At 47.9% G+C, this 24,318-nt stretch overlaps 13 protein-coding genes across 13 annotated transcripts; 6 read left to right on the plus strand and 7 right to left on the minus strand.

The window, feature by feature from the left end:
* Window positions 1–434: 434 nt before the first annotated feature.
* Window positions 435–1,856, minus strand: N7500_010135 (uncharacterized protein; the record flags this gene model as incomplete). Its single annotated transcript, XM_056681273.1, has 1 exon — window positions 435–1,856. The coding sequence occupies one exon, from the start codon at window positions 1,854–1,856 to the stop codon at window positions 435–437; it is 1,422 nt and encodes a 473-aa protein (XP_056528655.1).
* A 1,793-nt stretch (window positions 1,857–3,649) lies between these two features.
* On the plus strand, window positions 3,650–5,152 carry N7500_010136 (monocarboxylate transporter; the record flags this gene model as incomplete). The annotated part of the gene is made up of 4 exons (XM_056681274.1): window positions 3,650–3,809; window positions 3,885–4,009; window positions 4,070–4,635; window positions 4,705–5,152. The coding sequence occupies 4 exons, from the start codon at window positions 3,650–3,652 to the stop codon at window positions 5,150–5,152; spliced, it is 1,299 nt and encodes a 432-aa protein (XP_056528656.1).
* Window positions 5,153–5,183: 31 nt separating this feature from the next.
* Window positions 5,184–6,253, minus strand: N7500_010137 (Transcriptional coactivator/pterin dehydratase; the record flags this gene model as incomplete). Its single annotated transcript, XM_056681275.1, has 3 exons — window positions 5,184–5,282; window positions 5,350–5,412; window positions 5,471–6,253. 3 exons carry the CDS (start codon window positions 6,251–6,253, stop codon window positions 5,184–5,186), a joined length of 945 nt encoding a protein of 314 aa, XP_056528657.1.
* Window positions 6,254–6,932: 679 nt separating this feature from the next.
* Window positions 6,933–7,622, plus strand: N7500_010138 (HAD family hydrolase; the record flags this gene model as incomplete). Its single annotated transcript, XM_056681276.1, has 1 exon — window positions 6,933–7,622. The coding sequence occupies one exon, from the start codon at window positions 6,933–6,935 to the stop codon at window positions 7,620–7,622; it is 690 nt and encodes a 229-aa protein (XP_056528658.1).
* Window positions 7,623–7,716: 94 nt separating this feature from the next.
* Window positions 7,717–8,109, minus strand: N7500_010139 (uncharacterized protein; the record flags this gene model as incomplete). The annotated part of the gene is made up of 2 exons (XM_056681277.1): window positions 7,717–7,950; window positions 7,990–8,109. The coding sequence occupies 2 exons, from the start codon at window positions 8,107–8,109 to the stop codon at window positions 7,717–7,719; spliced, it is 354 nt and encodes a 117-aa protein (XP_056528659.1).
* Window positions 8,110–10,362: 2,253 nt separating this feature from the next.
* N7500_010140 (uncharacterized protein) lies at window positions 10,363–10,727 on the minus strand (the record flags this gene model as incomplete). The annotated part of the gene is made up of 2 exons (XM_056681278.1): window positions 10,363–10,497; window positions 10,569–10,727. Coding segments are annotated over 2 exons (294 nt in total), but the record flags the coding sequence as incomplete, so codon positions are not given.
* A 1,304-nt stretch (window positions 10,728–12,031) lies between these two features.
* On the minus strand, window positions 12,032–13,408 carry gel1 (1,3-beta-glucanosyltransferase gel1; the record flags this gene model as incomplete). Its single annotated transcript, XM_056681279.1, has 1 exon — window positions 12,032–13,408. The coding sequence occupies one exon, from the start codon at window positions 13,406–13,408 to the stop codon at window positions 12,032–12,034; it is 1,377 nt and encodes a 458-aa protein (XP_056528661.1).
* A 1,407-nt stretch (window positions 13,409–14,815) lies between these two features.
* N7500_010142 (sterol desaturase family protein) lies at window positions 14,816–15,598 on the minus strand (the record flags this gene model as incomplete). Its single annotated transcript, XM_056681280.1, has 1 exon — window positions 14,816–15,598. One exon carries the CDS (start codon window positions 15,596–15,598, stop codon window positions 14,816–14,818), a length of 783 nt encoding a protein of 260 aa, XP_056528662.1.
* A 382-nt stretch (window positions 15,599–15,980) lies between these two features.
* N7500_010143 (uncharacterized protein) lies at window positions 15,981–16,178 on the plus strand (the record flags this gene model as incomplete). The annotated part of the gene is made up of 1 exon (XM_056681281.1): window positions 15,981–16,178. The coding sequence occupies one exon, from the start codon at window positions 15,981–15,983 to the stop codon at window positions 16,176–16,178; it is 198 nt and encodes a 65-aa protein (XP_056528663.1).
* A 1,643-nt stretch (window positions 16,179–17,821) lies between these two features.
* On the plus strand, window positions 17,822–19,077 carry N7500_010144 (tyrosinase family protein; the record flags this gene model as incomplete). The annotated part of the gene is made up of 4 exons (XM_056681282.1): window positions 17,822–17,961; window positions 18,012–18,137; window positions 18,193–18,315; window positions 18,372–19,077. The coding sequence occupies 4 exons, from the start codon at window positions 17,822–17,824 to the stop codon at window positions 19,075–19,077; spliced, it is 1,095 nt and encodes a 364-aa protein (XP_056528664.1).
* Window positions 19,078–19,669: 592 nt separating this feature from the next.
* On the plus strand, window positions 19,670–20,596 carry N7500_010145 (putative GPI anchored cell wall protein (Dan4); the record flags this gene model as incomplete). Its single annotated transcript, XM_056681283.1, has 1 exon — window positions 19,670–20,596. One exon carries the CDS (start codon window positions 19,670–19,672, stop codon window positions 20,594–20,596), a length of 927 nt encoding a protein of 308 aa, XP_056528665.1.
* Window positions 20,597–21,183: 587 nt separating this feature from the next.
* On the minus strand, window positions 21,184–21,754 carry pex4 (putative ubiquitin conjugating enzyme (UbcJ); the record flags this gene model as incomplete). Its single annotated transcript, XM_056681284.1, has 2 exons — window positions 21,184–21,524; window positions 21,586–21,754. 2 exons carry the CDS (start codon window positions 21,752–21,754, stop codon window positions 21,184–21,186), a joined length of 510 nt encoding a protein of 169 aa, XP_056528666.1.
* A 212-nt stretch (window positions 21,755–21,966) lies between these two features.
* On the plus strand, window positions 21,967–23,268 carry N7500_010147 (endonuclease III domain-containing protein; the record flags this gene model as incomplete). The annotated part of the gene is made up of 1 exon (XM_056681285.1): window positions 21,967–23,268. One exon carries the CDS (start codon window positions 21,967–21,969, stop codon window positions 23,266–23,268), a length of 1,302 nt encoding a protein of 433 aa, XP_056528667.1.
* Between the last annotated feature and the right edge of the window lie 1,050 nt (window positions 23,269–24,318).

The following is a 24,318-nucleotide window of genomic DNA, read 5'->3' on the forward strand; positions in this document are numbered from 1 at the left end:
TTTCTTCACAACAATCAAGACCATATGTGAGGGAGGGAGACACAATGTTAATCAAATCAAGTTTTCTAGAGGATCAGACACAATAAGTAGGTCCAAGTTTCCAATTAGAGATCATCAACGTGGCTAGGAAAAAATGATGGCGAGAAGCTTCATACCCTATTTTTTCCAGGATCAAAGACTTTATGGCCTCAGGTGTTACTTTGTGCCTGTGGTATCGCAGGAGATAAGTTATAGAGAACAGCCTATAGACCAACAAGACTTGGGCTTCATAAGTGAGCACACTCATGCGATTGTAGATTCAAAGGAACCAAATTGGCCCACCAAGTTTCTCTTGTGTATGATATTGAAACGATTTTGTATGTTGCTACACCCCGGGCATTCCATTGAATCCGTGTATTTTCCTCTGCCCTCACAGTGTTGAAAAAAGAACACCCTTAAAGATCTGAAACGATTTGCCAAAGATTCACCACTTGATCATTCTCCCAGCCTCGGTAGTTAATGTTTTGTAGAGTTTTTGTCAACAGGACAGAATCGCTGGCAGTGATCGAAGCTTCATTGTCGGACGCAAGCATATGCTCAGCCACTTTTTGGTAAGCAAGCTTGTGGGCACGGTGCTTGATGGTATTTCTCATTTCAAAATATAACCATCTGCGACAGCCCGCAATGAACTTGATTCTCTCAAATGCGGACAACTTGTCCAGGTCGTCCTTGGCATCCCCAGCAGGGCCCCCTCGCGTAAACACCCGCTGTTCAATCTCGCTCGCCACCAACTCATAGTTCTTGTTCTGCACGAGAGTTGCCAACTCAACGGGCCGTATGGGATGCTTTACACCCAACATTTTACCAGTAGTCAAATGCTGGAGCTCGCGTCTCCCCATTAAATAATCTGCAATGTAGTCGGCCAAAGTATTCGTGAGAGACACATACGTATGCACTTTCTCCCCCCTTTGCACAGCCTCTATCTCGGACGTGAATAGAGGCGTGAGAAGCTCACTGAAGACAACACCATCTGAAAACCGAGGTTCGGGATCTGCAGTCTTCATTTTCGGGCTGCGAATCAAGGCCGTCAGCTTCGGTGGGAGCTTCACGAGATGCGTGAAATATTTCGAGCCGTATAGATTGGGGGCTACTGATGCAGCCGAGAGGTGGGCGAAATCATGGAGGTCCCAAAGAGGAGATGCATTTTCTAGCATCAAAATGCTCTCTTTTTCAAAATCCTTTGCTCGAACTGCAATATGGCTTACACCAATTGCTGATATAGCGTTTGGAGGAATGAGTCTGGTCTGGTAGTCCACAGTAAAAGTTGAACTTTTGACCAGACGATGAACACCATAATTAATAGCCCGAATAGCGTTGTTGTTGTCAGAGAGGAAGACATCGATTTCTGCGAAAAGATGAAGGTCCGATTGGACCGTTGGTAGGAACTTTTTCCTGCATTCCGAGCGAGCTGCCATAAATATAACTCCATATTTTTGTACCGAGATTGCTGCTTTCCAAAGCAATTCGTGATCGGAAAAGGAAGAGAGGAGCAAATTGTTGTCCGCTCTCTCCACGAGAAACTTGCATCCTTCCAGAGTATATTGGAACAAAGCGTATTTGATGGCCTCTATATGGGATCGAACTCTTTCGTCATCACACAGGTGAGGATGCGCAGGGAAGTGGCCATCTAACCACCATGTTGAAGAATCATAGGCAGGGGGTAGATCTTCGAAAGGGTGCAGTCCTTCCGAGGAATTACGAGAAACTTGTGGCGGTTTTTCTGAGAGTAGTTGTTCTTTGTTGGAAATTGGCTCAGCCGTTGAAGTCAAGAGATAGTCTTGTAGTATTGTCCGTAATATGGAAGCGATTGAATACATGTTGTAAACAGAGAAACTTGGGATGAAGCTTAGAGATGCTCACTGGATAAGTCTGCTGAGCCCATACTTCGCTAGCACTCTTATAGACCTATATCAGATTGGGGTTCGAAAATTACGGTAACTCTTCTGGCTTGCGAGGATACTAATGTCCAGGCGTCCTGCAAGCATGGGAATTGACTCTACAAGCGTGTTTCAGCGAATCATATCAGATGCATGTCCTTCGTATTCTTTTGGGGTTATATTCTTTGCTTACTTTTCTGCACGTAAGTTTTGTGAAGCTTTTCCCTGACCTTCAATGGCTCAAGTCCACATTCTCCACGGACCTTTGGCCAAATTAGTTGCCCCGTAACGCCTTGTTTCCGCTACGTACTGCTTTTTGTTTTCACGATAATTGATTGGATCAAGGAGAGAGTAGTCAGTACCTTTGCCAGTGGATATAGTCTTGGCTTTTCCTGACTTCCTATCGCTTGAACGCGTCTTGGGACTCTAGTCAGCAAGTTATTTCCCTTTTCGTAGTCCATTTTTGGATTTTCCTTTGGATACGAGAGACTAAAAGTACAAGAGTGAAATGTACACTCAAGCCTTCGAAGTAGAGTGCTGAAGGATGAAAGACCGTAAATGTTCCCACGGAAGGCCTTAGAGAGTCGCCTGAATAACCTATACCTCCATGGCACGGTCATTATTTTGACAATAGCCATTTTAGAAAAGGTCTTTGCTAAATCAATATCTTGTTCCCCTGTAACGTTAGCGTTAAGTTATAGCTTCCAAGGCTTATATATAGTGTTACGTACAAACCATTGCCTTATCTTTTCCACAAACTTCGATCTACTTCAGAACCTTGATCAGCCTACGGAGTACAACGCGAAACGGCATGTCTTCGATTTTGTACTGAGACACACCCAATTGGCTACGTGACCCCTGCGATGTAACCCCACTGACCTTGGACCTTCTCCCTCTGTATCTGTGATCGGCGAGTCAGACTCTGGAAGGTAGTCTCACAGATACTGAGATTATCTTGTCTGTAAGACTCATGATATTGTGCAGTTGAAAGATCACGGTCATACCGTACGCCACTGGAAAAAGTGGGCCATAACTTGACAGTGGCCAATTTAATTAGTCTAGAATTGGCCACATTGCTTTGTGTGGTAAGAGTGGCGATCGTCAGCGGGCCGGGACGCAGGGGCCGCGGAGGGGATGATTGTGGTTAGTCGCTGAAAACCCCAACGAGCTGGGCAAAATTACGGGTTGACAGGTCTCATACTGCATTCATCTAACGTGAGCACATTTCGCACCTCGTAATTTGTTCGTTTTCTACAACCCTTCACGGGTGGGCTGCACACATGGCCTATCTGGAGTCCGTCGGAATCCCGCTGAATGTCTAGCGTTTATCTTTGCCAAGCATAACACGGTCCTTGCTGGTGGCGAGCCGCATCACCCTCAAAGAGGCACACAAAGAATATTGCATGGTCTAGAGCCTTCCAATAAGATTGATCCCGGGGTTATTCGATCCAGTTTTCAGGGCAAGTCGTGTGATCGGGGTGCCCGAAACACCTCTACGCTCGAGATAGCAAACTAGCTAATCTCACCGACCTGATTATACAATGCAATTGGCAAGGCAAAGATGGATTTAAAACCCAGTCACGTGTTAGGGGTCCAACTTGGATATCGTTGAGATCGTAGATTTATCCCTTGGCAAACTATCGTCCATTCGTTTATCTCTCGCTCGTTCCCTGCCTTGTGGCTCTGGGTGTTGTGTCGAAATCGTGGAATTCAGACTTGTCTAAAGGCCAATCATGGCAACAACACTTGTCACAGAGTCGAAAGGCCCGGTGGCGGCCTCGGATAGTGACACCCAAGAGGATACCGCTGAACAGGTGGATGGGGGAATTCGCGCCTGGACCGTCGTCATAGGAGCTTGGTGCTGTCTATTTTGCGCCTTTGGTTGGGTCAATGGTAAGACTGAGTCCTGTATCATACCATGTCTCATGCCGACCGGAGCTAATCTGAGACGCTTGTCTCCACCATTAGCCATTGGGATCTTTCAGGACTATTATCAGAGTAATCAACTACATTCCTACTCGTCATCTAGCATCTCCTGGATCTTATCCCTGGAGCCGTTTGTACTCTTTGCGGCTGGACTTATTATTGGAAGAGTGAATCAACCCCGTCAACTACGCTCAGGATGTGAATGTTGATATTCTTTCTTTCTCTAGGTATTCGACAATTATGGCCCCAAGTGGCTACTTCTGATTGGAACATTTCTTCATGTCTTTGGCCTCATGATGACCTCCATATCCACTGAGTACTATCAATTTTTCCTGGCCCAGGGAATTTGCAGCCCTCTCGGTGCAAGCTTTGTATTCTCGCCAGCGCTCTCTTGTACCGCAACGTGGTTCGAGAAACGGCGTGCCTTAGCTTTTGGTATTGTGTCCAGTGGATCATCACTTGGTGGAGTTATTTTCCCCACCATGTTGTCTCGGCTTTTGCCCACTATCGGGTTTGGATGGTCCCTACGTATCTCTGGATTTATTGTCCTCGCACTATTGCTAATTGCCAACCTAACTATCCGATCAAGAATCGTACCTATCCCTCGGCCAGTTAAGTTGAGTGACTATATAAGTCCGTTTACGGAGGTACCTTTTGTTTTGTTGGTATTAGCATCCTGTTGTGGATTTTTCGCTATGTTTGTACCAATTAATTATATTGTGCTGGAGGCCCAGGAGGATGGTGTGAGCCGCGATATAGCTGGTTACTTATTAACTATCCTTAATGCTGCTAGGTGAGTACTATAGTATTTCCTATATTCTTAGGAAAGGTATGACTGAGCTAACAAAATCGTTACCAAAAGTCTTCCAGGTCGAATTCTACCAGGCTACCTCGGAGACAAATTGGGTCGATTCAACATTATGATCGCTATGTGTTCATTGTCTGCAATTGTGATTCTCGCCCTGTGGCTTCCAGGTACTCTTCTCGCACCGGGGAGTGCGACTATCTACATTGTCTTTAGCACACTTTACGGGTTTGCATCGGGCGCGTTTGTCGGTATGGTGCCTGCCCTACTAGGTCAAATCTCACCCGACGTGACCAAGATTGGTGTACGCCAGGGAGTTTTGTTCACTTGCATCAGTATCGCATCGCTCACCGGAAGCCCTATTGCTGGAGCGATTTTGAGTCAACAAAACGAGATATATTGGGGATTACAGGTATGGGCGGGTGCAATGATGATGGCAAGCGTATTTTTCTTCACTATGGCGAGAGTGGTTCTTGGAGGACTGTCTATCACGAAAAAAGTTTGAAAATAGAGCAGGGGATCTTCTAGTGACCCTTTTACACAAAACTATCACAAAGCCGAGCCATAGTAACATCTAAGTTCGTCAGCCCTTTCGGGTGGTGAGTAGTCCAGCGGATAGAGACAGTGTTGTAAACCTGAAAACATGCATTGGTCAGCATTTCAAACGGCAATTTGACAGGAAAGATATTCAAATCGACACACATTCGTCCATTCAGGATGATGGCGGTGCTTAGCCGCACCGTCTGCGACCTGGTTCATAAAGATCTTCATTTTTCACAGCCGGTTAATGTTACTCCGAATGTGATTGAGAAGCATCACTTACCCATGCCTGCTTGAACCCAGGGAACTGCATCTCCCGTTGAATTCCCATACCATCCTCGCTCAATTCCCAAAATCCACCATTCTCAACGAGCAAAGTCTCAACCCCCGACAAAACACTCTGCACATCCTCTCCTTCGGCAATCATCGGTTTCCTTGTCTTCGTCTCCGTATCCCGGATTCCATAAATCTTATCGCCTATGTCTCCATTCGTATAAGGAACCAAGTACCCTTTTTCGTCACATTTCTCAGCTTTCTTTCCAACAACCACATATTCAACCACCGGGCACTCTGCTACCCTCTTTAATGCCTCAGGGGCTGCATAGCAGCATAATACCACTACTGATCTGGACTGCTGTCCACCCATTTCCCAAAGCTCCTCACAGAGCTTGACAACTGTATCGCCGGTAGCAATGATCGTATCGAGTATCAAAATCTTTCCATCATCTGGCTCCGTTGGAAACGGCCGCCGGCCTAGCCATTCAACCACCACATTCTGGGTGCCTTTTGCCTTGCTGCAGCGCGACAAGATGCATGAGGTAGCAGGGAGACATCGTTGCGCGGCCACGAACATTGGCAAAGCTCCGCGTAGAATTGGGATCATGGTGGTCGCAGATTGGGTAAGGCTTCCGTCGTGGGACTTTGCCACACTCATAATCTCCTCTGTCAAGCCATGAATTGTGTCTTGCATCAGCTTTGGAGAGGAAGATGCAGAGCAGAATGTCGTCATTAGACTCGTGAGTGTTTCATTTTGAGGGAGTTCGATGATCGGAGCTGAGACTGCCATGATGTCCTGTCTTTTGTGAACATACGAAGTTCAGAGTGCATGAGATTGAAAAGTTGGAACTTAGACGATTCTACTCGTATTTGTATGTATGAGAGGCTTAGAGTATGCATACGTGCAACAGTCTTTGGTACTTGACTAGCTTCATGTGGGGGCGGGATCTCATAGTTTTCTTCCACTTTATAATGTCGACTGTTCCTATCTGATCGGTAGAGATAGAGCAAAGACTACGGAGTAGATTACTCGGCAATAATTATTGTACGTATAGTATGACTGATGGAAATTAGTCTTCAAAGTAGCGGTTATCGCTCAAGTAGACTATGAATTCACTGGAAGAAATACCCAGCCGATCGCCCGCTCCAAGATGCCTCGTGCAAATGCAAAAGTCCGAGCCATGCGCTAGCAGGTTTCAAAAAGTTTCGGCATGTTTCTCCGCGGTGGCGTTTGCATTTTCTCGATGTAACCAGATAGCTTAGCTGCATGAGACGTGATTAACCATGTTCACCCTACGCTACTGCACGAGTCCTGACTAGACAGTATTGTAATATGATACGGAAAAAACGAATTATTTTCCAGGTGATTTAGTAGTTAGTCTTACGCTAGACTCTTTTTCTGTCTGCCTTTTTGTAATTGTTATTTTCATGCTCTCTACCCCTCGAGTCTGAACACACCCCCCCTCAAGATGATTTCTCTCGCTGTCTTTGACTTCGACGGCACTCTCTTCGATACACATGAATCAATTTCACAAACCATCAAGCTCACATTCGATGCCCTTTCAACCGACACCCCTCCTCGACCCGAAATCCATCGTCTGATCGCCAGCGGTGCTGGCCTAGGAGACACTTTCCGGGCCTTATATCCCTCGCCGAGTGAATTCGCTGCGGTTGAGAACGAATGGATTGAAAAGTACCGCGCCCTGTATGCGACTCATGGTCAACAGCTTATCAAGGCCTTCCCTGGCGCGAAAGATCTCTTGACTGAGCTCAATGCCCAGAAAGTCCCAATCGCCATTGTCAGCAATAAGGGTGTAGCAGCAGTCAAGACCGCGCTACAGCGGAATGGCCTTGATGGCTACGTGCCCGAAGATTTGATTATTGGAGATAAGACCCCTGGTGCAAAGCGCAAGCCGGATCCTGCTAGCTTTGTTGATATTTTGATCCCTACCTTGCGTGAGAGATACGGGGTGGATGTCAAGGCAGAGGACGTTCTAGTGATTGGTGATACAGTGGCAGATATTCAGTTTGCAACCAACATTGGGAGCACTGTTTGTTGGTGTCGGTATGGGTACGGAGATCGTGAGGCCTGTCAGGAATTGAAGCCACAATTTGTGGTTGATTCTTTGGCAGAGGTCGTTGGAATTATAAAAACCTAAGAATTGGGAATCCATATAGAGTGTCTTTCACCGTCGGTGGGGGGCTTTTGTGATATGTGGTTTGGATGATGACCTACTTCGGTAGGAACTGAACTCATTGCTGTCCGCCAAATAGAAATTCATCGTCCAGGTCGCAGGCCAAGTCCCTCAAGAAATGATCCTCGGGAAGCATTCCGTTAACCCATAGCCTCTGGTCGGCTAAAAAATTATGAATCAAGGGATGGTTCAGAGGGAGGCCTTCACCGAATCCCAGTTCTTGGCTATCCACCACTTCGGATGGCTGTATATCCGGACTTTCGTTGTTCTCGGAGACCACCAGTGAGCGCACCTGTGTGTTACAAGTTTCTTTCAATTTCCCTACACTCACCTTCGTACGCTGCAATCTCTCACAGTAGTCACAGCTAGGTAGATTCCCATCTTCCTTCATAGCCTTCATGGTAGTGAAAGCGTATGAAACAGCGTTTGAAGTGATCACGTTACGATCCATGACAGCGGAGATAATCAGAATAAAGGTTGAAGAAAATAGGTAATGCGCATCAAGATAGCCAAATCATGCAAGAGTGCCCTCAACGAAGCATCTTGACAAAATGGAGTTCGAAGCCCTGGCAGCTCGAACACAGCTTTCTGCCAGGGCAAGAGTTGTGGATAAAAAGCTCCTAGGTGTAGCTTCCATTGTGGCGGAATTGAGGGAGAAGCGAGTTTTGAATAAATAGAGCAGAATAGGTCGAGTGGTTGAAATGACACACTGGTTATAGTGCAGATGAAGACTTGTGACATTGCGAGGCAGATTGGCTTGTCGTAAAACCAGACTCTGGGGCAGTAATCATCCCAATTTTGCAAGCTTAGGAGAACTCGGTGGACTCTTTGTACGAAGTTCTCCTGGCTTCGGTGTGGTAGACAGTATATGTCGCTAACTAGAAAGACAGTTGTCAACTCTGTGTAATCTGTCCGGTGGGCAAGGTTGATCTTACGAATCTGACCTGTGATCCGAGCAAGCTTGACATTTGCAACCAAATGTGCCGGATCTGCGAACTCCTCCTACTCCGTAGCGGTAAGCCCATCATTTGACGGCAATTCCACATCGATTGCGGAGTCAGTTATGAGGAGCGGATATCCTAAAATCGAGCTGCACAGCCTGTCCAAAGTATATAGCGTCCACCAAACACGCCTTCGGTGTTCGCGCTCTATTAGAGGGAATGCGGCTTTAGTCGGCAGACTTCGATGAAGTCCTATCGTCAAAGCCATTCTCATGGCTATACCGATGAAGTTATATACTAGACACTAGGCATTCAATATTAGTAGGAGCACAAAAGTCTGTTTGTATTGGAAATATTGAATTAGGCAACTTACAAAAAGAGTCATTACTTCGACCTGCTCAACTGATGGATCTTTATATCGATCTTGTAATAATCCAGCCGCTTGTAAAAAGTAGTCTGTTCCAGGCACATGTTGATTCACTGTCCTGCGTTTTCGACTTGAGTATATCTCACCCAGTGCCAACAGAGCAAAGTACTTGCACACCTATACAAGGTCGTGTGGCCCTTTCCTTGTGCACACTCAGTCTAGTGTTTCAAAAAAAGACCTTTTCATAACGAGATGAAAGTCGGTTCCTATGAACCGGATCGCAAATTCTACCAGTAAGTGAGATTTGATGCAATCGGGTACGGTCACACCTGGTCGAAGAAGGCGATTGAAGGTTTCGTGTTCGAAGTATGCTGCAGGAGGCACGGCGGCAAGATCCGCATCTTTATCCACGTATTTTAGCACAGTATCTCCAAAAGCAGTACTGGACCCCTCTCCAACATATACTGATAATGAAGCAGAGCCAGCCGCAACAAACCCAGCAGGCGATCCCAGCAAGGGACTTGAAACATCCGTATCGGGGAAAGCTGCTGTTAGTTGGGCTTGATGATTTGAAGCACCGTATATCTCATTGGTAGTCTCAGAGGGTGTGGGAGCTCGCGGTCGCTTTTACTCAACTCTCAGCTCATATAGCTCCCTCTCCGGCTTTTTGATGTATCTAGGGTACGTTGTTCGTAAACGAACCGGACTGTTGGGGGGAATACGTAGTGACCTACGTCTCTGATACCGATGTCTTGCGATCCCTGGCAGGAAATTCGCATCGATCTCGATAATTTGACAAGCAACACGCTTCGCAAGGCTGAGACCCCGAGCATTTGATCTTCTACGATTAACATCTTCGGCAGCTATCAAAGGTATTAGACAAAACAGGGCAAACATAAGACAATCACACGATATATATTCTTCGGTGACGCTTAGTCGATGGTGCTATAGAGAACAAAATAACTAGAGAACAATAGTCAATCGGCGCAACTGGGAATTGGGCTACTTATCTACGGAGAAGAGATAAGCTAAACGTTGAAGTGGAGCTGACCAGAATAGGAAATATATTGTATTGCCTAAACTATTAAACTATCAGTTTATGACAAAGGATGGAAGTCATATCCTATACAGCAAATCATTCTTCTCATAGGGTTAGTAGCAACGCCCGTGAACCTTTCGCTGCCATACGGAAATAAAATATACGTAAATTGTTACTCACCACTCCTAACTACAACATACAGTATCAGAAACATCAGCAAGATCAAGCGTTTTGCAAAGTCTTTTTAGCCAATTCAATCATGACTAGTGGTAGCACATTCCTCCATGTCGTGTTGCTCGCCCCTTATTTTGCGGTCAGTATAAATCATTTTCTTACTTTTAGTTATGGTACTCACTTTTGTGGATTACAGGTCCAAAGCAGTCCCAAATCTCCGACAGGTAAATGCAATAGGAATTCTAAGGCCTCGAACAGCTGAACAACCAGCAGGTAAAAGCCAAGTAGACTTGAAACGAATAATGAAGCTCCAGCCCCCTGGAACCGAGAGTCAGAGTTAGCAGATGTTCTAGGGGATGAGAAAGCTCATTGTTATGGAGTCCAATTACCTTAACACATCTGTCCCGAGTAGCGGCACTTCCTTCACCTAGCAGCCAGTATGCGGATGACAAGAGAAGGAACACGATCGGCAGGGATAGGAAAATGAGCGTATAAACAAGATTTATACGTGTGGCACAAAACATGAAGATCAAAATTAAAACAGCCATAGTTATCAAGGGGCATGCTAGTATCGCCAGTCAGGTTTGTCAAACAGTGCGTAATATCAGGAGGATGGTGTACTCACCATAAGTATTCATAAAGGCAGCGCTGGATGATCCCGCAGCTGTATCGTTAGCTGCCGTGGAATAAAGAGCTTCTCATTCGTTAGTATAATGTATCAGGCCGAGGAGAGTATTGAGGTTACGGGGAGCTACCGGCCACATTAAAAGAGGGAATCATTATAGCTACAAAGGCAAACCAAAATCCTCCTATTAAGCCATTAGAGACAGAACATTATTATTATTTCTTATCGAAATAAGACAGTGACCAATGGTACCAAATACAACGCAAGGAAAGGTATTTCCGAGTATGAATTCCTGTAGATATTAGCACGGGCTCAGATCAGTGATCATACTCAGATCAGTCACGAGTAGGATAATTGATACTTAGTGAGTGCTTATTAGATACTCTCTGAGTACTCAGTGATGCTTAGTGTCTAGTTAATTAGTGAGTAACACTTATACACTTAGCCTACCTTAGACTATACTGAGAAGGGATTAGCCCCTATAGGATCGTTTATACTATGATAGTTAGTTCGTTAATAGTGTTACTACTACCCTTATTTTCCTCAGTGAGCCTGAGCCTGAGCACCCTCATAAAAGCGGCGGCAGTCTAACTAGGAAAGCCCCACCCGTCAGGGAATATCCGGTATGTATAGGCACATACATTTTAGGCTGGGTATAGAATCCCCCCCCTGCGAATCGTCGAAATATATAACCGTGCTAAGCGCCTGACATACCGACCAGGTGTTGGGCTATGGTCATGCTTAAACCAGTTTCTCTTTCAGCACCCTGATTAGATGGTGGTGGGATGGCTCTACACTCTCCTGCTTTGGTTGACGATGTCAGAGCTACAAATGCTGGTAGAGGACATTGGCTACTTCACAAGACAAAAAGAGGCAATGTTACTCTGATCCGCTATCTGAACCGAGGAGACAAGCTCTTACAAGAAGGACGTGGAGCTAGTCATACTAAGTCGAGTTCTAAGAAGGCGTGTTTCTCCAAAGCAATGTAAATGATGTATATTTTGGTTTACTGAAGATAAAAATATGAGCAGTTCAGCTGCGTTTCATTGAACACTGGGCACATATACCAAATACTGCTATACACCAACTAGAAAACATCTCGCCATCCCCCCATTTGCAAAGCCCGATGAATATCACAGGGTGAATAAATAAAGGCCAAAAAAAGATACATGTTAAGGAGAATTTCAAAAAAAGATATGATCAAGCCCCTTCATAAAGGTAAGAGCATTACAGGAGGATGAAAGCGGCGCCGAACACAGTCGACAGAACAGTGACCATGCCGACGGAGGCAGCAGCGAAACCGAACTGGGAAGGCTTGAGGCCAGGGGCAGCACCCTCGGAGCTGGTGCTGGAAGCAGCAGAGCCGCCGCTGGTGGCAGCGGCGACCTCACCAGAGCCCTGGGTAGCATCGCCGGAGGACTTGGTGCCGGCGTTCTGGCTGCCCTTACCCTTGAAACCCTCACCCTTACCGGCACCCTCGGTGAGGTACTTCTTGGCGGGGGCGGGCATGGCGGGGAGGAGAGCATCGGCATCGACGTTCCAGTTGGGCTTGGACTTGACGGGGCAGCCGGAGGCACCACCGGTGGAGTTGTAGCCGCCGTTGCCCTTGGGGTTGGCAGTCTCATCGAAGGAAGCCTTGAGAGCCTTGTAGTCCTTGTTGGGCTTGACATCGTCACCGTCGATCTTGACCAGGCCGTACTTGTTGCCACCCTCGGTATACTCGTAGACCAGACCACCGGAGTAGACGGGGGTCATCTTCTCGGAGTAGAGGGCCTTGACCTCGTTGAACTCACGGGTGTTGGTGTTGCAACCGTACTCGGACAGGAAGAGGGGAAGTCCGTAGCCGGTGAAGTTCTTCACCTTCTGGTCCCAGCCGGAGGTGGTGAAGGAAGAGGGGTCGCACCAGGAGTAGTCGTTGAAGGCGAAGAAGTCGGAGCGCTCGTCGTCGGAACCGCAGTTCATGTACTCGGCCATCTCGAGACGGTTGGTGTTGACATCAGCGGCGGAGTATCCGACGGGGACCTTGCGGAGCTTGCGAGAGCGGAGGAAAGTGCGCATGTCACGGGTGACAGCCTTGACGTAAGGAGCGGCCGCGGAGGATGGGCCATCATCAACGACCTCGTTACCAGAGAAGAAGGCCAGGGTGTTGTCGTACTTGGCGAACTTCTCCATGGTGGCGAAGATGTACTGGAGGTAGACGTCGTTGTAGGACATCTCGGGCTCGTCACGGTTGATGGAGTACTTGGGGGTGTTGACATCGAGGACGAGGTAGATGCCGGCCTCGGCGAGGGCGTTCATGCACTCATCGTGGTCCTTGGAGTTATCGACGGAGTAGACACGGATGGTGTTGAGGCCCAATTCCTTGAAGTTCTTGATGTCACGCTTGCAACCTTCGGTATCAGCGATAGGATCGCTGAGGTCGGAAGAGCCACCGGGCTGGTAGTCGACACCGCGCATGTAGAAACGGTCTTCGCCCTTGAAGAAGGCGTTACCCTTGACAGTGATGGGGGTGATATCACTGTCACGGGCCTTGATAGAGGCACCGAGGACGGTTGAGGCGCCCAGGGTGATGGCCGTGGCCATGGAGGCTACTGTGGCCTTCATAATGTAATAAGTGGGTAAAAAAAGAGCGAAACTTGATATGAACGAGAGTGGGAATAAGAAGCGCTCAGAGCATTAAAAGAGTGAATGACAGACTGAGAAACGAAAGTGAGGTCAGAAAGAATGAAAAGGAAGAGAATAAAAAGGTAAGGGATGAAAGGAGTTATGAGGCCAAGACCCCAAGCGGCAAATGGGCTGTGCTACTGCCAAGGGTCTTCGATGTGCATTGGCTCTCTGCTTTGTCCTGATCAGCAAGGGTCATATTAAACGGTGGATTCTTTTATGTGGAGACGGCCCTGAATCAAGGTCGTTCATAGGTTCGTTTAGATTATTTATTTATTCTCTTTGGATCGTCAGGTCCTGGTTATCCAACATATGATGACGAAGTATACCAATGCATTCCAATTTTATCTCCTATCTGTCTCGTCATGTCCAATGTATAGCCATGTCATTCCTCTGCATAACTACTTCTGGAATATCTCCAATTTCCCACTCTGATATCTCCATGAATCCCTGAGTGGAGCGCCCTAGCTTGGCGATGACGCATCCCCATCTAGGCAAGTCGATCGCACTTCAGGGGACAATACTATAAAGGGTCTAAGGGGTCAAACTATAGGGGGTATAGGTCAAACGCACTCAAATTCTAGGATTCCCAATCAAAGAGTCCAGTCAATCCTTGACCTTTTTATTCGCTAGAACACTTGTCTCGGCGCCACGAAACCCACCTGAGCGCCATGGACACTCATTTTCAAACGGTCTATACATAGACCTGAGACACTGAACTTGCAGACTCGTGCATGGAAATGATCGGTTATATTCCCTCTTACACATGTTTCAAAGCTAAGAAGTACTCCATACATTCTGATATCGTACTCCGTACGGAGATCCTATCAACGCAACTCAAATGATGATCCCTCGACCTCAACGTGGTCCATATTCTAAAGTTCAGGTTGTCTCACTAATTACATCTGTGTATTTTTTTTTTTTGCCATCGGCTAAAACCTCCACAATGTTCATATTGGTTGTACCCCAGACTCGACCACACAGAAAAATCTCCCAAGGCCCCCTGAAAAAAAAAAAAAAAAAAAAGAACAAAAAAAACTCCCGACTATAAATACCCGGCCAAGACAATGATAAATATTATGGTTGCCTATCTCAGCGCTGGCATAGTCCACGGGTTCCATCCCAAATATCCTACAATATACAACCTCATTACACAATTGCGATGGTGAGACAAGCTTGGAAGGTTACTCACAAGAACCCTGAACACAGTCACTGGGTCACTCAGATGCTCAAGTCTCCGACCACGCATGTTTTTCTCTCGCCAAGACCGGCCAAGATACTGCCAAACAGCAAGACGGAACATCACATGTCTAGATTTACATTCGAGCTGTACACCTACCCAATCCATTAAACAGTACGTTTCTTCAATTGATCCGTTCCATGCACCCAATCCAATAACCCCAACGATCCATAATTCAAATTGAACTTTTCATGATGAAGGTCATGCATCTTAGCCTTGTGACAAAAGAAATCGTACCCGCTATGAACCGTGGCCGTATTCACCAGCTCATAAGCCAAGAACACCCAAAAAGTCAAAACGTGACTCCCTAACAACTGTGGCGGCAGAGAGATCGGCAATGTATTAGCGAAGATGTGCTCAATCGGGTGAGCGAATTGAGCAGCCAGCGCAATCGGAGCAGTGAACCGGTGATGTTTCTTGTGGATGCGAATGTAGAGGGCGGGTATATGCAGAATTCGGTGACTGTAGTAGAATAGAGCCTCGCGCATCAACAGGCTGAAGAAGACGTCCCGGAGAATCTCGACTGGTGCTGGTAGGGAGGACTCGATGCGGTATGTTGAATTAATGCCAGCATGGCTGGCTGCAGACAGCAATGTCAGATGAAGGACAGATGAGAGGATCTGGTTCTGTAGCACAACTAGAAAGCAGTCGGCGACCTCGCGACGGTGTGGCTGTTTAGGTGCGGGTTGAATTTTGTGGCGTTGGGAAAAAGAAGGCGCTAGCACATCCAGGAGCATGTAGCATATGGATGGTAGCCAGAAGGTGAGGAATTGGACGAGAAGGGTGCCCACGAACTCGATTTTCTGGGGCGAGTAAGTGGCCACGATGTGAGCCCAGAAGGCCGTGGCTTGAGGGAGGACCTGGTCCAGAATGCTTTTCGGAACCTCCATGGTTACGCATCTAAAGTCTTTGTCCGAGAATTGGCAGGGTCTGGGGTTGATATTAAAGGTGCCTTCACGCTGTGTACCTGCCTCGGTTAGTTCCCCAGACCCTTTCCCCCGCAGTGGGCGCGGATCTGCTCGATGCCATGTGAGAAAGCTTAAACCTCGGGGATCTGTTGCGATCTTCTACTTATTGGACTAGATTAAAGGCGTATGAGAGACCTTGGAAGTTCGTGTGCTATAAAAATGAAATCAGACCAGACGACACGGAGCAGAGATGGGGCGAAGCTGTGAGCGGCCCGAGCGTGGCCCAGTATATGCTAATGCCTAAACACTGCAAGAGGAGAGAAGCCTCTTAAGTTTAGTGCAATTCGCCGCTCAGTCTTTGAAAATGAATTCCAGAGTTCGCATCGCCAGTTTCCGAGACTCCCAGGAGGATCAACCCTTGGTATCTGGGGTACCCATAGAGGTGGCCAACTACCCAGAACACAGCCTGAGTCCTCTGTCCCAGAGCCAGAGCATTCTCCAAATCCCCATCACCATCTTCGGTGTCCAGTATCAAGGAAGAACCCGTACGGCTCACGGCTAAACGTCCAGTATAGGACATCGAGCAGAGAGTGTAGGCCGGTCCCCAACGCTGATCCAGTCGCCTATATTACCCTAGACCACGCAGTGTATTCTCCGCAGGGCGGATCTAGACACATCTCTAACTATCACAGCCAGTCATAAGGCCTGGTATGACATTCCCTCGACAGAGACACGCTTGACTGAGGCGATCTTAACATCTCCGCGAAATTGAGTACTCTAGAGAGCAATTTCTGATATAGTTGGAACAATAAAGTCGTTGTAGGCACTGAACATATCCCGCCTAGACTATTATTACTTAGCCATGGCCCATGGCCCATATAAGTAGTCCGTACTCTTCGCCTGTTCACGTTTGTTGCTCTAACCGAGGTGATCGACGGTAGCAGGATGGGCCCACGCACACGAGCTAAGGATCCCCTGAGAGATCGAGGAAATAGGTTCGGGATCGGCTGCGGTTCCTGATAGGAAACTCAATTGATCTTCCTTTCGGACTTTGGTGGCGTTGGCTTGCCAGGGTAATTCCAGGTTTTGTTGTGGATTCATCCTTTGAGTGATATCATCCGCTTTTATGGGCGAATCTGCACGGATAACTAACCAATTAGGATAGAAGTTGTGCAATGATAATAAGCTATCTCTGTCTTGTGATAGGATTGGATTGATGCTCTGTAGTCCAGTACAACAAGCTTGTCAATATAGGCTTTGTTATTGTCATCACCAACGATTTGGAGCGCCTGATATCCAGACCCATGTGATGGTAGCGTGTGGTATCTGCAGCGTGATAGATTTAGCAAGCTTAGGTCTTTCCTACGACCGTAGAGCGATGCATGTCTCACCTCGTGTGGACTTGCTATAATTGTGGAGAGAACCGGTCTAATGCGGTACGGTGTGGTTCCTGCTACAACCGTCCAGGTAAACTGATGTGGTTTACTTTGTTCGCTCAATTAGAGAGATGGAACATACATAGCTGGTCGCCTGAAGAGTCAAAGGTGTAGGTCTACGACCTTATATAAGGATCTGCTTGATGACGATGTACCTTGTCGGTCGGGTATATATCACGATGACCAGGGTCTTGCCATTGGCCATGGCGTTGCAGACAATTGCCTATTCCATCCCAACAAATGCAGCTATAATTGCAAGATCGACTAGGCCCCTCTCTACCCCACCCGCTCAAACAGGGAACTCAGTATACATGTCAATTCAGACATAGTTCGTCGAGATACAACACCGACCTGGACGAACAATCTCCTCAGATATATAGGATAAGTCAATTGAGTTGGAGTACAATCACGTCCAGCTCGCACAATGGTCTGTCGCTGCGTATCATCGAGAAAAAAGGTACACGCCACCGATAGGCTACTCCGTCCGATGGGGCACTGTAACCCCTGTAAAGTGACAGCTCACACACTGACAGGCCAGGAACCTGCATAGCCAAGTTTTATTCCGAGTTCCCGATTTCGCTAAGAAATACTCCGTAGACTAAAGTAAAATGCTCCGTCCGCTTACATATATCATACAAGGGATACTATCAGGGATTATTAGCTCGATGGTGGAGAGTCGGGGGCTACTTATAAGCCGTGCTGAGGGACCAGGCAAAGTGATTTTGCGAGAACTTCACCAGCCGTAGGGAATTTCTTTGGGATTGACAAGATGGTTGGTTTTTATCAGTGTTTCTTGGTCGTCGCCCTGGGAATTTTAGTCTCGGCAGCAGACTTCTCCCTAGTTGAAACCATCAACTTTTCCCTTGCCAAGCAGTGTAGAAAGCATCGCACTGCTGTGCGGAAGGAATGGTTCGTGTTTCATGGTTTCCTAGAGCCAGTTGATAATTGACATTGCATAGGGGAGAGTTGAAGCGAGCGCAGCGGATCGACTATATTGATGCGGTATTATGTATGCAACGACAGCCTCAGCATCTTCCAAGAGAAGAGTATCCGGGAGTGCAGAATCGGTTTGACGACTTCGTGGCGTATGTTATGGGTTCGTTCTAGATGATGGGGACCGAGTACTCACAGATCGTACAGTACCCATATCAACTACACCCTCAATGTCCACCTGAGTGGTCTGTTCCTGCCGTGGCACCGTCACTTCCTCTGGCTCTGGGAGACAGCCCTGCGAGATGAGTGTGGTTACACTGGACATCTTCCGTAAGTATCATTCACTCCGACCCCGAAACCATAATAACACCAACCCACCTGGGCAGATACTGGAACTGGCCATTATGGTCCGAGAACCTAAAAGCCAGCCCACTCTTCGACTGCAGCGACAGCTCCCTCTCCGGCGACGGTGAATATAACCCTGAAGAAACAAGCATCTCCGGCGGCGCCGTCACCCTACCACGGGGATCAGGTGGTGGCTGTGTACGATGCGGACCGTTCAAAGACATGCAAATCCATATGGGCCCATTTGATCGCAACATCGTCTCATTCGACAAGCTCCCCGCTCCAGGCTTTGACTACAACCCGCGCTGCTTCAACCGAAGTCTAAACAATTTCGTCAGCAGCAACTACGATAACGTGACCATCGTCGACAGACTCCTGGCCGCGACCAATATCTCCGATTTCCAAGTCGTCATGGATTACTGGCCCGCACGGCCGGATGGGGTTTTGGGCGTTCATGGCGGCGGACATTTCAGCCTCGGAGCCACCCTCCAAGACCTATTTACGTCGCCGCAAGATCCGGCTTTCATGCTCCACCACGGTATGATCGATCGGTTGTGGAGTATTTGGCAAGCGAAGGATAAAGATAATCGGTTTGCGCTGAATGGTACGAATAGGCTTTCTAATCCGCCCGATGCGACAATTGTTACGCTTGATATGAAGATGGAGTTTGGTGTGCTTGATCGGTCTCGGTCGGTCGGTGAGGTCATGGATCCGACTAAACACCGGTACTGTTATTCGTATAGTTGAGGTGCCTCGGTTGAGCTCCGAAATCTCGGAAGGATATCCAAGATTATCATAATATTAATGGGGAACCATGGGAGGTTCAGGGGAAGATACCCCCTTTGGAAATTTGTGTAAAAACAAATGATGCCTAATGCATGACAACACGACTACGGAGTCCTATTGTTAGCGCTGAGACCAGGCCAATAATGGTGGAGCACACCTGTTCTTCGTGTCACTGTTTCCTCCAATTGATACTGTATTCCTCCACATGGAGGCTGACAGAAATAGATCTCTGCTAATAGTTCTTCTCGGTATCCAACGTTTGGGCCGATCCGAGACATTTGATAGGGTCTGGCCGTAAAAAAAAATCAGCCACGCCGATAGATTCTCGGGTTTATCTTCGCTAGTGTGAGAAAATCAAGAAATCGAAATGTCCATAAAAAAAAATCAAAAGAGTTGGATAGTTGCCACTTGAGTTCGGTGGTTCCTTCTGTTGATTTTCTTTTACCTTTTTTTTCAATCTCACCTTCACCTCCAGCTCACCTTTGTGACTCTACACATCTTCACATCTTCCCATCTTCACATCTCCTTATCAGTCTATCTTCAGCCTCTCAAAATGCTGCGGATCAGCCTGCTCCAATTGCTTTTTGTCACACTGCTCGCCCTGTCTGCAGTCTTCGCAGCAGGCGTCAAGGAGACACCGCGTGAGTCTCTCCAAGAAGCGCTCGCCGACATCAAGGCAGCCTCGTTCCATGATGCTCTGCATACTCTGTCCACCAAATTCCGTCATGGTATCTTTCCGACTGACCTTCTTGCTGCCGAAGCCCTGCAAAGTGAGCAGCCCGCCATTGCAAGCCTGATCAAGCTTGTCAAGCGTCAGAGCAATGCCACTTCTAGCCCTGAGACATCTCCGGCTCCGGTTCCGTCTGTGACTACTTCCAGCACCGAGTCAGCCACTGAACCATCTACCACACCTGCTGAGACTAGTGAGACCAGCTCGGCCTCTCCCACTGAACCAACTAGCAGCGTTCAGTCAACCGAGACCTCGGCCAGCTCTACTAGATCTACTACCTCTGCATCGGTCCCCAGCGAGACCTCCACGGTCACGAGCCAGACCACTGCGCAGCCCACCACTTCCACTACTCAGTCGACCACTACTCAGTCGACCACTACTTCGTCGTCTGATGCACAGACCACTCACTCGACGACCAGTGTTCCGTCGACTCTGTCAACTACCAAGAGCACTTCGTCCACCTCTAGTCACTCAACTTCTACCCACACCACTGAGCACACCACTGAGCACACTACTGAGCACACTAGCTTGAGCACTTCCACCTTCAAAAGCACCACCACCATGCCCGACGGCACCCTGAGCACCATCACCTCTATCACGGTGATCACCCCAGAGGCAACCGGCAAAGCCACGGGTACCGCTGCTGGCAAGCCTGGTCTGCAGACTAATGCCGCCGCAGTGCCTACTGGCATGGCTCGTGAAGTCGTCGCCATGTTTGGTGGCGCCGTTGTGGTCGCAATGGCTCTGTGATAAATCAGTCTTTCCCTTTATTGCCTGCTTTGCATCTTTATTCATTTTGAACGGCGTTTTCCAGCACATCGCATCGGCTCTGCATCTTCATGACTATCGTCATTGTACTATCATTTCGGATCCGTGACGACCTACTCATGTCTCTCCTTATCTCTCGGGCGTTCGATGGTGGGCATTAGGTTCGCCGTATCTGGCCTTTTTCCGTGGTTTTATCAGCGACTTCGAACATTTACAGCGCACTGCACACGCTCAGCTTTCATGTGATTACTTTTAGTCCATGTTCAATCTTCGCTTTGAAGACAATCAAAAATTGTGCTCATTATTAGATTCATCAGCTCATTGGATACATAATTGATTCGTAAAGTAGATTCAAGGTATGCAAGATGATCGGAATGCCATAGTTGTGCTCACTTATTAAATTCATTGGCTCATTAACTGTAAATATTCATTGACTCGTATATAGAGTGAATGCTGGGTATCCAAGATGAACGGGCTATGCAGAGCGATATGGTGTGTCTGTGGGCGTATGTGTGGTACAGCATCGAACAAAAGTGCCAAATGTCTTAGCTGGTTCTGAGAAACGATCATCACCGTCCAACATTCCGACCTTCCTCCCACCGCTCCTCTTCGGTCCAGTACCGGACAATACTCTCCCAAGCAACCAAATCCCCATTGCGCAGAAGAACCGCGAGATCAGGATTCAGCGGTGAATCCGGATTCGGATCCGTCAACAGCTGTTGAATAGTCGTGAGTGTGCCCGAGAGGCCCCCAGACCCAGCCGGACTCCATTCTGAATCCAAGAGCGACAAGCAAATCTTGCCCGTCTGGAACTCGACATTCGGATGCGCAATCTTAGTCGTGAAGCGGATCTTGGGTGGTGCATGAGGATAATTAGGGGGAATTGCAATATCAAGGTGCCAAAGTCCACCTGTTGACACGTTAGATCGACTGGAATGGGCTTGACAGGGGGTTGGAATTGATGAACCTACCCTCGTACGGTGTTCCTTCGGGGCCCTTTAATACCGCTTCCCAGTGTAGCAGGTCCTCATCATTGATGGGTCTTAAGTACAGGAGTGCTTCATTCCCCTGCTTCCTGTAATTATTCAGCTCCTTCACAAGCCGCTTTGTTGTGTCAATAGATGATGATTGGAACTCCATTTGAAATGTGATAGATATATCAACAGTGTAGAATTAGATACGTAGAAGTGCCTCACGGGGTTGGGAAAGTCGGTCGGGACTGCGATCGCCGAGGTTGGGGAAGTTCTGCCCGGCCCACCCATGGATCGACCGTCCAAGGATTCTCACGTGAAATTGCCTCTGATTTCCTAGCAGAGTCATTGTTCTTCTTCGGCTCGATCACTGTTAACTCGATGCGGACTTCTCGTACTTCCAGGGACACCGCGAAGGTGCTGCAGGCCCTCTCGCCCCCTATCCGACGACGAACGCGCAACTCCCATGCGAGCGCGTTGAAAAGTTTCGCCTACAACTCAAATGCGAATGCGACTCCGATTGTCAAGACAGAGCCAGAAAATGTATCGGTAAAAGCCAGTTTGTCTGCCGTCAGAAGCGACGATGAATCCTCTCTCTCCGAAGCCGACACGGCGGATATCGAAGACCTCCTTGAACCGCCACCGAAGCGCCGAAAACGCAGCGCAAGCCTTGTAAACACACGAGTCCTCAAGCAGAGTGCAAGCCCTCGGACACCACGAAAAGTCATAATTAAGGAGGATCCCGACGAGAAATCCACCCCGGCACCCAAACAGCGACGGCTTCCTGCCCGCAAAACCCGCGATATCGACGGCTCAGTCAAGGTCGAGCCCCCATCAAACTGGGAGGAGATGTACGAAATCGTGAAAAAGATGAGGGCAGCGAACCCGACTGCACCGGTAGACACAATGGGCTGCTCGGAACTATACTGGCGTGCGTCATCGCCAGTTGACCGTCGCTTCCAAACACTTATCGCATTGATGCTCTCATCCCAGACGAAAGACACAGTCACGGCAGTAGCGATGCAACGCCTTCACACGGAGCTGGGGTCCAGCACCGCAACTCAAGACATGAGGATCAAACAAGAAGACGCCCAAGATATGAAAATCAAGCATGAAGACGACGATTCCAAACCCATCGACAGCACCCTCAACTTAACCAACATTCTAGCCGTGGACCCAACACGACTAAACGAACTAATCCGTACAGTCGGCTTTCACAACAACAAAACAAAATACATCAAAGCAACCGCGCTGATCCTGCGAGACCAGTATGACGGCGATATCCCCTCCACCCCAGAGGAACTTATGGCACTTCCGGGTGTCGGGCCTAAAATGGCCTACCTGTGTCTGAGTGCCGCATGGGGTAAACACCTTGGGATCGGTGTCGATGTGCATGTCCATCGTATTACCAATCTCTGGGGTTGGAATAAGACCAAGACGCCCGAAGAAACGAGGAAGGCGCTGCAATCGTGGTTGCCGCGTGAGAAATGGCATGAGATTAACAAGTTGCTTGTTGGGCTTGGGCAGACGGTTTGCTCACCCGTCAAACGTCGCTGTGGGGATTGTGATCTGGCTGGCACGCGGCTTTGTAAAAGTGAGATTCGGGGGCTTGAGCCTACGGTCGTGAAGGTTAAGAGAAGTCCTGATATTGATGAGCCCAAGGTCAAGATTGAGGCTGTTTGATTCGGACTTGGCTGCTTGTGATTTACTGGCTTAATTTATACTGTCTATTCTTCTTTGGGTAGAAGAGCGTGGCGCTAGCCTATATACCTGACATGACTTTCTTATAAGGATCTGGTATAATCATCCGTCATCGAAGAAACCCAGTCTCAGCTATGGCTTTGAAACAAGTATATCGCATGGCGCACGATCTAAGCAGCGCTAATTGTCTTCTGATGCAACCTTCCCAAGACTCCCTCTAGGGGTTGTTGAGAAGATTGTGGCCACTTTGGCGGCCGTGTCTCGTTTTTCATTGGTGCTGTTGGCCTCCAGACACATCTCGGCGATTCGCTGTCGCCTATCACATATCTCAATAGCCAAAAGACGAATTAGATGTGATCATTCACCAACTTGGGGACCTAGGATCGCGCTGGACATGGACCTAACCTCGTCTTATCCGACTTGAAGAGCTATATGGCCTGCGAAAGGTATCGACAGAGGTGGTCGCTATCTTTAGCGGATGCCTCATAGACAATGCCACAAGGCCGTTTCAGCGGCCCTCTACTTTTATACTACTCCGTACTTAAATTTGCTGCTCAAAGTTGATGTTTACTTTTTTACATCAAACCTATGGACCATATTCATGGGCTTTATATCCTTGTAGATACTCTCGATACATTGCTCATATGTACCGCTCTGCAAAGCCCACAAGGCCTATAACCCAACCCAACCCGCGAATGGGCTGGGCTGTGGGCCCGGGGTGAAAACCCCCTGGGCCTTGATAGGGGCCCCATTAGGGCCCAAAAAGCACCGAACAAAACAAAATTCCGAAAATCGTGACTTTTTTTACTACTGTATATATAGACCTCATTCCTAACCTTTATCTAACGGTAATGTCCTATCATTCCCAGTACTATATAGTAAACTGATACCTAAATATATGGCACATGTTTAAAAGCGCTTGAAAACGCGAGAAAACGCGAGAAAACGCGCTATCTAGAGTATCTTGGAGACCACCGAGAAAGTAGTAATAGTAGTACTCCCGCATACATCTAAGATATATAGTTTCTTTTT

The sequence above is a fragment of the Penicillium coprophilum genome, assembly GCF_028826855.1.
Source record: "Penicillium coprophilum strain IBT 35676 chromosome Unknown utg000006l_segment0_segment0, whole genome shotgun sequence".
Lineage (NCBI taxonomy): Eukaryota > Fungi > Ascomycota > Eurotiomycetes > Eurotiales > Aspergillaceae > Penicillium > Penicillium coprophilum.